This window comes from Gopherus flavomarginatus, chromosome 5 (assembly GCF_025201925.1).
Source record: "Gopherus flavomarginatus isolate rGopFla2 chromosome 5, rGopFla2.mat.asm, whole genome shotgun sequence".
In the NCBI taxonomy this organism is placed as follows: domain Eukaryota; kingdom Metazoa; phylum Chordata; order Testudines; family Testudinidae; genus Gopherus; species Gopherus flavomarginatus.
In genome coordinates this window covers 73955899-73969041 of record NC_066621.1, presented here as the reverse complement: position 1 = coordinate 73969041, position 13143 = coordinate 73955899, and the positions used below count along the sequence as shown (strand labels likewise).

Below are 13143 nucleotides of genomic sequence, written 5' to 3'. Positions count from 1 at the left end.
CTCACTTTAAGAAATGTCAGCCCAGTTGTCTCCTTTTGAAATGATGATGACCTTGCTCCAGCTGTCTCTGGAGGAATGACCCATGAGAAAAATTCAGCCACTGCACGGGTCTCAATGTTTCACACATTTGCTTTGATTGGACAACTACAATCTTAGGCCACTTGATTTAGCTAGCAACAAATGCTCTGGAAATAACTAGTACAAGTGTCCTCACTGCACTTTTTGCATTACTTTTTATATTTGTTTTTCAGCAAATGAAAAGATTGAAGACATCAATGGCTGTCCAAAGAATAGATCTCAAATGGTAAGTGGCAAAGCAGCCGTGCATATGTGTGTTACTCGATTCCTAATAAAGTGTGACAGTCAATTTAACTGAGTATTGTGAAATGCTTGCACCAATGTAGTAAAAGGGGAAATCTGGACTGTTAGAACTAATGATCCATTTCTCATCCTATTGAAGTCAAAAGAAGGATTGGGTCTGAATCTTTTAGCACACGGTACATAACTTTTCTTTCTGTGATATTTTAATGTTTTTGTGACACTCTGTTTTTGTATATTCTTATTTAAAGTAAATACTGTGCTTTTATTTCATAACAGTTTTTGGAGAAGCAGGAAAATAGATGTGCAACTGTTTTTTTTATCAAGGTTGCTCCAAATAAAATGAAGAATTTTAAGGCTAATGGACTACAATCTCTTAGGCCACGTCCAGACTAGGAATTAAAATCGATTTTAGATACGCAACTTCAGCTACGGGAATAACGTAGCTGAAGTCGAATTTCTAAAATCGAGATACTCACCAGTCTGGACGGGGCGCCATCGATGTCCGCGGCTCTCCGCGTCGATTCCGGAACTCCGTTCGGATTGATGGAGTTCCGGAATCGATGTAAGCGCGCTCGGGGATCGATACACCGCGTCCAGACTAGACGCGATATATCGATCCCCGAGCAATCGATTTTAACCCGCCGATGCCGCGGGTTAGTCTGGACGAGGGCTAAGACTCTATTAAGATCATCTTGATGTTTTAGGTCCTTCCCACAAGACAGAATTTTTTCATATATTAACGGTGGTTATGCCAAAATAGAAAGGAATTTGCAAATGAAAAATTTTAAATGTGCATTGTCTTTTTTGATTCAGTGGTGGGTTTTTATCTGTAAAATGTTCTTACTTATCTGATTTGTATTTAATCTTTGAAACCAAGCACCAAAAGATACAGTAGCAGAACTCAAAGTATACAGTACATGAAGAATATGTTTGCTATTAGTGCAGTTAATATTCTAGACAAGATATTTGAGAATATTAGCGGTAATAAGATGATTTAAAATGTACTGTATGGAGGAAATTATTTAATATATTTTAAACAGGGGCCTTTGTTCTTCTGTATTTTTTTACAGAATCCATGTGATGACATTAAATCTAAATATGTACAAATTACAGCTGGATACTGAATTTAGGATTATTTTAGTATAACTTCTCTACCATATTTTATGTGTGGTTTTAGTTCTTAAATTTTTTCACTGTGTGTTCAATTTGTATATGTCTGATGATGGAATCAGTTGAAGGGTTAAAAGTTTGGCAGCAGTTTTCCATCCCAGAGCCTGAAACTGTTTTGTGTTTTACTATTCCATTTCCCCCCATCTTTGAGGTTATCCTCTTTATATCCACAGAGCAACCACTCCTTAAAAAGAAAAACATCTTTACAGATTTATCTTTGCTACTTTTACTCCTTGGTAGATATTGGCTGCTATTCTTACTGTAGCCACAGCAGCTGTCTAGATTATAAATAATTGAGGAAACTTTCAAGATCACTGTAATTTAATGTTTCACAAGTGTATTGTAAGAACTGAATTTCATTCATGAGCTACAAGCAATACCAAAATACATTAAAAAACCCAAAACATTACATTGTAACTGAAAGTTAGATTAACTCACTTTTTCTCTAAGAACTAAAGTATCTCTTCTGGTGTTTGCAGCCAAAGCCGACACCAAGGGTTGTTTCAGAAGCCAGGTTTGGGCATAATGGCTGTCAGCATGCGTGCTAGAGCAGCAGCTGTGTAACATACTAAAAGGGGGTATTCTCCCTTCACTTCCTGCTCCAAGGTACTGACCCTGCGCTCCTGGTGCGTGCAGAAGGATGGCTTGGGGCAAGGATATCTAACCTGTCCCACTCAGTTTAGGATGCTTAGCACTGTAGTCAGTGCTGGACACTCCGGTTCTTTACTAATGGAAACGCAAGATCATCATGGCTGTTCCTTGCATTGATGTGCATATCCACATGGTTATCCATGACTGAACACTAAAGGCCAGTGTTTATTAGTGTTTGTGCTCTAAGAATATAATACATTGTAAACCAGAGGGGGTAATGTTTGCAATCATTTGCATTGGGTCAGTGGGCACAACTTTTCTCTGAGATCGACACTGTTAATTTGGATGGTGCAGTCTACATCCCTTGATGCACTTGATCGGGGGAGGCCATGGCTTCATCTCAACTCGTGCCATTTGGGTAATTTCCACCTCTGATGACACTAAAAGGGAACAGTTCCTGCCTTCCCCAAAGCACAGGGATTATTGTGCCTGGCCCTTGTGCAGGTGGCATCACGATGGAGAAAGTTCCTTGTGTCCTTCCAGCCCTCTCACTCACACCAGGACACACAGTCTCACCCTAGTTTTTTACCTAACTGTTCAGTCACAGCTGTGTATAACTACATTACAGCTTCTAACAATTGGATGTTAAAGTTCAATAGGTGGAAAAGGCAGATGACATCTTTGCCTCTCAAATAGAAATACAGCACAGCTTATTATGAAACTGTACTACTTTATACGTACTATTAAATGCCTTTTCATAACTGTCCACTATGTAAGAACTAATTTTTCTGGATCATATGTATTTATGTAATGTATATTTGTTTAAATAGAACAACAAAGGCCTATAATTGACAGTGATTAGTTCCAGATGACATGAAGACAATGTATGGCAAACTAAGCATATAGCGGTATAGAGTGGTCCAAAAAAATTCAGAGACCATCCCTACAATTGTAGTTTTTCTGCATAGAATGAGACATGTCAGAAAATAGCTTCATTCTTGAAGAATGAAAGAAAAAAATCCATTTCCTGTTTGTGTGCATGTTATAGAAAAAACTACTGCAAACAAACATGGGCCAATGAAGCACATCAAGGGATGCCTTTCTCTTAATATTATTGCATTACAGAAGCTTGGCAACCGTTTTCTTATCTTATATTGATCCATTTTTTCACTGTCCAGCAGCTGACATTAAAGACTCAATATCTGCCACTCTGCAGAGTTTGCAATACCGTAGTACCATCTGTTGTACTTATAGGAAGTTACTGTAGTTAATGCTGGTTCCTTAGAGAACAGATGCTGAGTATTCAGTGATGCTTACCATCTTGTGAATATAGACATAGTGAAACTTCCTTTAGAGTAAAGTAGAATGAAAGGCACAGGATGTTTCAGTAAATTGTGATGTATAAATAGCAGTTCTGGTTTTAATGACTGCTGATAGAATGAAGTTCTTCTGTGACACAGTGATGTCTTTATACAGATTCTACTCTATATATGTGAGCATATCTCATGTACAGTGGTCTACATTTTTTTTTAAAAATCAGCATTTGCAAACTTCAGTACACAGCGATATCTGAAATTATCTTCATATTTATCTAGGGCCTTCCATCTCCATGGCACTAAAGCGAAAACAGAGATAAAGCTCCTTACTCTGAATAGCTGAGGCCTTGATCCTACCATCTGGTTCCTATGGATGCTAACACTAGTCCCAAACCTCAGTGAAGTCCATGTGTAGGGCTTGTGGGGCTCCATGTGGGCACAGGCATCCACCACCCTGATCAAATTGGTGGATGGGGTCTTCTGTTACATAAACATAGGAAATTATGACAACGCATAAGAAAGAGTGAAGATAGAGATGATGGTTACAAGACATAAAGATCATGCAAATTGTATATTTTGTCTGAAGCTTGAAAGATGAGTATTAAACTGGAGAATAAGCCGGAGAAAAGAAAAGAAGCACAATAGCACAGGAGTAGAGGTTAGTGGTGGAGAGCTATGTAAAGGAAGAGAGATTTTTCAAATGGGGATTTGAAGGTAGATGGGAGAGGATGTTTGGTGTAGTGGGAGAATAAGGATGTTGCAGGCATAGGCAGCAGATGATAAAAAGCCTGAAGGTGCAAGTAGGAGGAGATAAGTGGAGCATCAGGGTAGGAAGTAGGTAGAAAGAAGTTGTTGATATTTAGGCTGGGGCAGAGCAGTGCTGTGCCTTCAACATCAGGATGAGGAGTTTTAAAGAGATGAGGAGCCGTAAAGGGATTTAAGAAGGAGGCTGAAATGGTCAGAGAAGAGGGAAAGGAAGATCATTTATCCAGCAGGTAAAATAAAGAGGCACAAGGTAAGAGACCAAGAGAAAGGGTGTTTACAGAGGTTGAGATCAGAGAGAACTGGCATGTGAGCCAAGATTTTGGCAGTGCGGATGGGCAGGAAGGAACAGATGTTAGAAATGTTAGAGGGAGTAGTATAGTGACAATATTTGGCAAGAGCATGGATAACTAAAGACAACCAGTGTCATATGAGTTTGAAGGAGTGGGAGAAAAGAGGAGCTGTTAATAGCGAGGAAGGGGGAATCTGTAGAGAGAACGATGAGAGGGTTTGCTTTATCCATGCTAAGTCTGAGGAGACGGAGGGACATCCCAGAGGAGATATTGGAGACACAGGAAGCAATGTAGCCTGGGCAGAGATACCACAATTTCCCCATATACTTAGAATAGGAAATAGCTGTGGTAACCATGAGGTATCTGTGGTCGTGTGTCAATTCATCATTTTAATGGTGACCACTCTTGTGTATCTGTCTATGAAAAAGAGATCACGACAACACCTGTCACAGCGTTTGGCCCGTAACGCTCTGAAATATCATCTGTGATGCAGATATCCTATCATGTTGCATGAGTAAAAGGAGGGAGTTCAGTGTTTCTGTTACTGTTCATTTGGCTATAGATTGTGCAGAGTTAGTCTATATTTAGTCCAGTGTGGGCCAGAGCCTGAAACACTTCTTATTAACATCATTGTTAGGATTCATTGAGTAACGATCATGCCCATATTAGCAATACGTTGACTTTAACGTGCAAGGAAAACCTACTTCAGCAAAGGGAAGAGGAAGATGTAGCCAAAGATAAAAGATATCTGGTATATTTAGAATATAGAGGTGAAACATAAATATTAATTACAAAAGTCGATTTTACAAACCCTTTAGGTCGGCGGAATGGACTCAGTAGTGTAGACACCTACATTATTAACTCGACCTAATGTGGCATATGTCGACCTAACTTTGTAGTGTAGACCAGGCCTCAGACAGGGAGGCTTGGCTGAGTGGAACACTGCAGGGATTCTCTCTCGGGAGAGCTGACTTGGGGCTCTTGGAGATGAGTCATGGGGGAAGAAAGTGAAACTGGGAGCTCTCAGGTGGCTGGCCTGGATACTGGGGCCCTGGAACAAGGGGAGAAAGTGTAAGGGGGCAGACAGTTAATGACTCTCCAGTGGGTGAACTGGAAATGATATCCCAGGAATGGGCATGAAAACTGTTGTGAACTTGTTATATTTTGGGAGAATGGTTTTGTCATGAGGGTTCTGTGGGCTGTTGGACATGTACAAGAATAAATACATTTTCTCCCAGCAGACTTTTGAACTGGACATTGAGAAAGACTGTGTTCCTTTTATGGGAGGAAGAAAGGAGAAATGGAGGCAGACATACCTGTCATGATGCGGCCTGTTGCATGTGGGTGCCCCAGACAGGGATGCCTTGTCACAAGGGAAAGCCTCCTCTCCCCTAAAAAATAAAATAAGGACACCTTACAAAGTGCCCTGAGGGTCAGTAAAGTTAAGGGAGAAAGTAAATTCAGGAGTCAATGGTCCTCAGCTGCCAGAATCAATAAGAAAATGGGGGTTGCCACCAGGACACAAACCATAAAGAGATTTAACAATTAAAAGAATTGTTCTTCATTTGCACTCCAAAACAAATTGGAATCCAATGGAATCTTGGAAGAGGTGGAATATGATTCATATGTCAGATGTATGTATGGTGAATATAAATCTACATTATTGAAATAGTTGGATCTGCAGCCATTTACATCAGATGAGGATCTGACCTTACGTGTGTAACTTCACTAAGTGGGCAGCTGCCTTCTGCACTAACCCCCAGATATTTAATTGTAGCTTTATAGATATCAAAAACAAAGACTTTAGGGCCATGCCTTCCAGTTTGTCTCTTAAAAGTCATTTTTGTTATAGTTAGAGACTTGAAAATTTCACCTCTGCAGTTTCTCACTGTTGGCACTACAGTTACTATCCACCCAGCATATGGAGATTGCAGAGGACTAAGGTGACCAGATGAGATGAAGAAAATATCGGGACACATGGGGCCGGGGGGGAGAGTCCTGCTGGCAGAGGAAAAAAAAAAAGCGTGGCGTCCTGGAGTCCCCTGGGCAGAGAGAGAGAGGAAAACAAAAAAGGAGTCCTGGAGTCCTGCCAGCAGAGGGGGGAGAGGGGAAGTCGGAGTCCCACCAGCAGGACAAAACAAAACAGGAGTGCGAAATATCAGGACAAATTGCGTCCCAACCGAACATCGATCGGGACGCGGGACAAATGCCTAAAAATCGGCACAGTCCTGATTTTATCGAGACATCCAGTCACCCTACAGAGGACTCAGCTTGGAATTTGTCAGTTAACTGCAGGGATCACTTTTAAATGCTGTTTGGCATTTCCTATCTGATGCTGAGGATACTGCTCCATGTTACTCAAAGCCAAATTCAGCCCTGGTGTAACTCCATTATCTTCAGAGTAGTTGCACTTGGTTGCACCAAGGTTGAATCTGGTTTCAGGAGTGGAAATTGCACTCAAGCTCTAACACCCTACAGAGAAATTCCACCAAGATGCCTAGTTGTACCTCACATTGTCTTTATTTTTGGATCATCAGTAGTCACTGGAGCCTGATCCTCCAAACACTTTTATGCCATTGTTGTCTAGATGAGTGTGACTGGTCGCAATAAATCTTCTTAGGGTGCCCCTCTCAAGAACCTCTCACTTTGAGGGGGTCTTATCATTAGAGCACCCCCTTCCCAATGCAGAGTTCTGCTGCCTAGAAACGTGCAGAGAGATAGCAGTGCAGAAGAGATCAAAAGCACGACAAACATTTTTTTTCTCCATAACTTCCAGGCACAGGATTTCTTGGAATCAGAGTTCAATGGTTAAATAAAGATGTGTATTTTCAAATAATTCTTCTCTGAGGTTATCCTGAGAAATCTGATGCAGGGAACTTTTGTGTCTTGGTTTTTGTTAGGCATTATTATTACCTTGACTTTGTAACTCAGTAAGTTTGTGTTTAAATGTTACATCTGCTTGGTGTTCCTATAGTAACAAATGGACATCTTTTGGCTTTAGCCTGATATTTATCAGCACAGCTGTATGTTAGTCTGAAGGGAAAAGCATTACCTGGATCAATGCCAGACTTACTATGGCAGCCATTAGCTTAACTCCTTCGACTGCATGCTGAGACACTTGGCTAAATATTGAGTGTGGGAATATCTAACACTGCATTTTTTTTTAAGGAAGCCTCAGTCTCAGGGTGCTTTCTCTTGCCTTTTGCCCTTTAAAAAAAGAAAAAAAAAAAAGAAAGCATAGCTGCAGTGTGCATCAGCTTCTGCGTCTTGCTATATATTGAAAAGGGGACTTTTTGGAATGGTCTTCCACCCAGGAATTAGCAAATATGTGCTTAACATGTGCCATACTCATGTTAGTGAGTGATAGCTTTGATGTGCAGTAGATGAGGGTTTTTTTTCCCCAGTAAAAGTGATTCACATTTTGATGGCTATGATTTTATTCTGTGGCTGCTTAGTTTATTTTAAAAATTGATTACTTAATGCAACCGGAAAAGTAAAAAAGAGAAAATTAATTTATTATAACAATTCAAGGTTTAACATCATACTAGGATTTTGACATAAACCAGAAAGGACATCTGAGACGAGACTGTCCTTAACTCATCTTATTGTGCCTCCATATTATAGCACATCTATTATGTAAAATTGCCTATTACTGAGACCCTTGTAGGAACAACAGGCACTATTAAGTTCAGTGTGGTTTCACTTGCTTGCACCAAGGTTGAATTTGGTCTCAAGAGTGGAAATTGTGCTCAGGCTAAAATGTGCAGAGTGAATTAAGGACAGATCCTTAATGATACAGTACTTGTCTTTGGTCCTCAGCATTATTTTCACTTGACTTTATGATAAAGGCCTTTTTTTAAGCTTCCTTGCAGGGAAAAAAGATTAAAAGCAAGGGGCTAGGGAATCAATCAGACAGGAAATAAATTGTAGCTATAAATTTATCTCCCCTTATAGGATTAATTAATTCATTCCCTTTCTGAGCTCCAGCTATGGGGAAGTCTTTCTAGCTTTTCGAAATGGGATGGATCTGAGTAATGTAAGTTTAAAGCATATGTTGACAGCAAGAGATACCGGCTCATGTTTACATAGTTCAGCTCCTGCTTTCTGAATTCCACATAGTGGCTTTATCTTCTGAACAGAAACCCTATTTTCTCTAGCCATAAGAAAAAAAAATGTCGTGAAACTCTTCATACTAAACCAGAATGTGACAAAGATTCTGTGTCCTGTTCGTGATTTAGTAGTTGAAGCTGTTTATACAACTGTTTCTTTTGCCACCTAGGCTTGTGTGTCTATTTGAATATGTCTCTATTTATAGAATACCTAGTACTAAGCTCTTCACACTCAAATATCCAAAGCGGGTCATACTTTTGACAAAGGATTATCCAGTCCAGAGAAATTAGCTTTCACCTCTGTTAGAGTGTCTGTAGATTTTTGATTTCAGGCTTCTACTGTTGCACTGTCTCTGTGTAAATATGTTTAATTTGGTTATTTTAAGTAATTAAATAGTCTTACTCTAAAGCTGCTGTGATGTATGTCCAGGACAGTTTATTCTCTGGTTTTTGGCTGGATTTATTTTTATAAATCCCTAATCTAACTTGCTTATTTTGGGCTAAACTGTGCCTTTGTCCTGTCTTATGCAGCTATAGTGAAGAGTGAGGAGGAGGAGTAAGATCTTAATTTCCCCAATACTCATTTCTCCCTACTGTTACTTACACCTTCTTGTCAACTGTCTGTAATGGGTCACTCTCTTGCCACTTCAAAAGTTTTTTTTCCTCCCTTGGTATCTTGCTGTTAATTAATTTATCTTGTTAGACTTACCTCACACTTGGTAAAGCAACCCCCATCCTTTCATGTATTTATACCTGCTCCTGTATTTTTCACTTCATGCATCTGATGAAGTGGGTACTAGCCCACGGAAGCTTATGCCCAAATAAATTTGTTACTTTCTAAGGTGCTACAAGGACTCCTCATTGTTTTTGCTGATACAGACTAACACAGCTACCACTCTGAAACACTCCCCAGTGAGACTGTGTAGGACCTGGTTGCTGTGTAGGACCTGGTTGCTGGCTCCAGGCACAGGAAGGAGAGCAGGGACTGTACACCCAAAACTCTTCTGCCACCCCAGCAAGTAAGTGGGCACAGAGTAGGTGGAGCCATGGACTCCACCCTCCTTACCACCCACAAACACGCATGTTGGCCAGCCATGATGGTGAGGCTCTGCTGTGTCTGGTAATGGGCTGTCACAGGAGCTGTCACTCCTTCTCTCTTGCCACTATGGAAGAGAGGAGCTGTGTTCTTCAGAGAGGTGTATTCTTACCAGAGCTATTTTAGAGTGGGTAGCTATGAACTGCCGCCTACACTAGCTTGAGCCTAAATACTTGATCTAGCCCATTAATATTAAAGAACATGGTGCTAGATGAGCAGATGGATGGAGCTACATCATTTAACCCCAGTTAAGGATTTTTCATAGATAGATTCATAGACTCTAGGACTGGAAGGGACCTTGAGAGGTCATCGAGTCCAGTCCCCTGCCCTCATGGCAGGACCAAATACTGTCTAGACCATCCCTGATAGACATTTATCTAACCTACTCTTAAATATCTCCAGAGATGGAGATTCCACAGCCTCCCTAGGCAATTTATTCCAGTGTTTAACTACCCTGAGAATTAGGAACTTTTTCCTAATGTCCAACCTAAATCCCTTTGCTGCAGTTTAAGCCCATTGCTTCTTGTTCTATCATTAGAGGCTAAGATGAACAAGTTTTCTCCCTCCTCCTGATGACACCCTTTGAGATACCTGAAAACTGCTATCATGTCCCCTCTCAGACTTCTCTTTTCCAAACTAAATAAACCCAGTTCTTTCAGCCTTCCTTCATAGGTCATGTTCTCAAGACCTGCAGTGCCCAGAATTGGACACAATACTCCAGTTGAGGCCTAACCAGCGCAGAGTAGAGCGGAAGAATGACTTCTTATGTCTTGTTTACAACACACCTGTTAATGCATCCCAGAATCACATTTGCTTTTTTTGCTACAGTATCACACTGTTGACTCATATTTAGCTTGTGGTCTTCTATGACCCCTAGATCTCTTTCTGCCATACTCCTTCCTAGACAGTCTCTTCCCATTCTGTATGTGTGAAACTGATTGTTCCTTCCTAAGTGGAGCACTTTGCGTTTGTCTTTATTGAACTTCATCTGGTTTACCTCATTTGGCCCGTGATGTTCTTTCCTTGTTTGAAATTAATCCATACGTGCGATTTTAATTTTGAAAATGAAACATTTATTTATATAAAGAAAGTGGCCCAAAGCAACATACAGACAGAAAATGTTTTATTTAGAGGAAAGAATTGTAAAGCCATATTCTAAATGTTTCATGTGATTATTATAGTTCTTTGTTTCAGGGTTTGATTTCAGAATTAATTTTACCCATTCAGGTTACAGATTGATATATTGAATCCTTCAGTACTGGAGTTCCTGGATGGGGATGAAAAACACAGTGTACAGTAATCAGTACCACGTATTTTCATGCCTTCTGCAGGTGTCTAAGCTCTTAATTCCAGTTTGAATGTTTTTTTTTAGATGTAACTTAAAGGTTGGTGGTTCTTATAGTGATTGTTCTTATGGATTCTTTTTTCTGATGCACATGCACCATAGAACAGATTCTTTTTGGCCACACCTGGTGCCCCCTTCACAACCCAACTACATAAAGGGCAGAGCTGGCCCAATGGAGCCTCAGTTCCTTCTTACCATCCATGGCAGCGTGATGGAACCTCTGTAGTGTCCCCTTACTCGGTGCACTGTGCAATCTCTTGTTAGGCTAGTTAGTGGTCGCTCACTCATGGTTTCTATAGTTAGTGTAGTTAGTATCATTTTAATTGTTTGTCTCATGCCCACTAGCGCAAAAAAAAAAAAAAGGCAAAACTTCTAACAGACTTGATATCCCTGATACTGTGACCCAAGCTGCTATGGCTGAGTCCTGCTGTATTGTTTTGAAGGGTCAAAAGAGTGAAAGATATTATAAACACTTGCATTGTTCAACATGAAAACCATGATAGAAAAGTTTGAGGTTTTTTTTCTACGGAGACCGTGGTTTATATGGCTGCTTGGAATACATCCAAAAGCATTCATTCATTGCTCAAACTCAAGAAAGAACAAGAAATCAAAACAGGCATTTATATTGTAACTAAAACTGAGTAGATATGCAAAACAAACTTAGTAAAAGCCTATTAAAATCTCTCTTCTTTTGGAGGCAAACTATCAGTCTCTTTTTTTTCATTAACATACTTTTCTTTGGTGAAAAGGAAAGGGTTAATTTCACTCTGGCTTGCTGTCTGAAGTACATTCACATCTCTTGTTTTTAACAGATAGGCACAAGGTGAAGGAATTACATGATAGAGCTGGTGGGGGAAATATGACTTTTGTTGATGTTCCTGGAACACTGGGTGGCTGGTCAGTAATGAATGGATACTTTAGGCTGGCAAGTTGGCCATGGTACCTGTTGCTTGAACTCAGGCTCACATTACAGTCAAGGACATCATCTGATTTGGGTCTTTTCTCCTCAGACAAGGTAGGGCTGGATGTGGTAATATGTGTAGTGCAGTTGATTGCAGAATCTGTTGAAAAGCTGAGTGGGAGAGGGATTAGGAAGAAGAAAAATAGTGGAGCTAAAAGTAACACAAGGGGAGAGAGTGACATAACAGGATCTTACGTGCCTCTGCAGTGCTGACAGTTGAGTGTCACCACTTATGGGCTTGAGGACTGGATGTCATGAGGATATGATGAGTTTCAGGACTCTCAGGTTAAAATCAAGTTCCTTAAACAAGAGCAAGGCCTGCTGACCTTTCTCTCGGGAAGAAAACCCTGCAGTCTGGTCTGCTGTTTCTGCTTGGGATCAAGGACGTTGAGATGAGATGCGATAAGCTGAGCTGGAAAGCCATGCTGCTTTTTTCAAAATCTCCTTTTAAGGACCCAAAAAGGCAGGAGAGGGGAATGGGTGGCATAGTTCATCCCCTTGTTGTTTCATTCAATTAAATCCATTTCTGTAAGGCCAAACTTGGTATAGGTGACGTTAAGTCCAATCTCCACTTAGTCCTTGACCAGTCAGTAGACCTTTTTGTTTGGACTAATTCAGCCTCTGTCTGGTTTTCTTGCACCTGTTTATAACATTCTTTTTTTAAAATAGCTTGACCTATTTTCATGGTTAATTTCCAAGCAGGAAAAATTTATAAACCAGTTGTCACAACAGTCCCCAGGATTTAAAATTTGCCCCTCTTGAAGGCTACTATCAGATGAATGATGAGAACTTTAAGTGCCTCTTTAGTCTAGGTAAAGGGGCACATTCCTGATGTGTTCCATTGTTGTTCCTTCTCCAAAAAGACACAAAGTGAGGAAGGCCTACTTCAGGGTCTTTCTGCTGGAGCACTCAAAGGCTGGGAGGTTGATTCCAGGCTTGCTGTTACATGCCTTTCTCATCTCATGGGCACCGTGGCTCACGTAGGCCTACCCACCAATCCTGTTAATATTGAGAATCTTGAGGAAACTCAGACAAGATTCAGTTGCAGTGATCAAGGCAGCCCCAGAGAGTTCTGGTACTCAGATCAGGTGAACCTGCCTCCTCACAAACTCTGCTCACACTACCTGCTCTATTGTATATCGTTTAGTAAAATGGATGTTCGAAAATACACCTGGATCC

At 40.5% G+C, this 13143-nt stretch overlaps 1 protein-coding gene and 1 long non-coding RNA gene across 11 annotated transcripts in view; one reads left to right on the top strand and one right to left on the bottom strand.

Annotated features, from left to right (window-relative positions):
- Positions 1–13143, top strand: part of NAV2 (neuron navigator 2) — a 356425-nt gene that overhangs the window by 125244 nt on the left and 218038 nt on the right. For all 10 annotated transcript variants that reach the window (XM_050955210.1, XM_050955208.1, XM_050955206.1 and 7 more), the window contains exon 3: positions 252–304. In XM_050955210.1, coding sequence (XP_050811167.1) covers positions 252–304 — 53 coding nt within the window. The remainder of the gene's footprint in view (positions 1–251; positions 305–13143) is intronic.
- The window catches only part of LOC127052181 (uncharacterized), a 30538-nt gene that overhangs the window by 4599 nt on the left and 12796 nt on the right, over positions 1–13143 (bottom strand). Inside the window, exon 2 of the long non-coding RNA XR_007774691.1 lies at positions 5770–5844. This is a non-coding gene — a long non-coding RNA (uncharacterized LOC127052181). The remainder of the gene's footprint in view (positions 1–5769; positions 5845–13143) is intronic.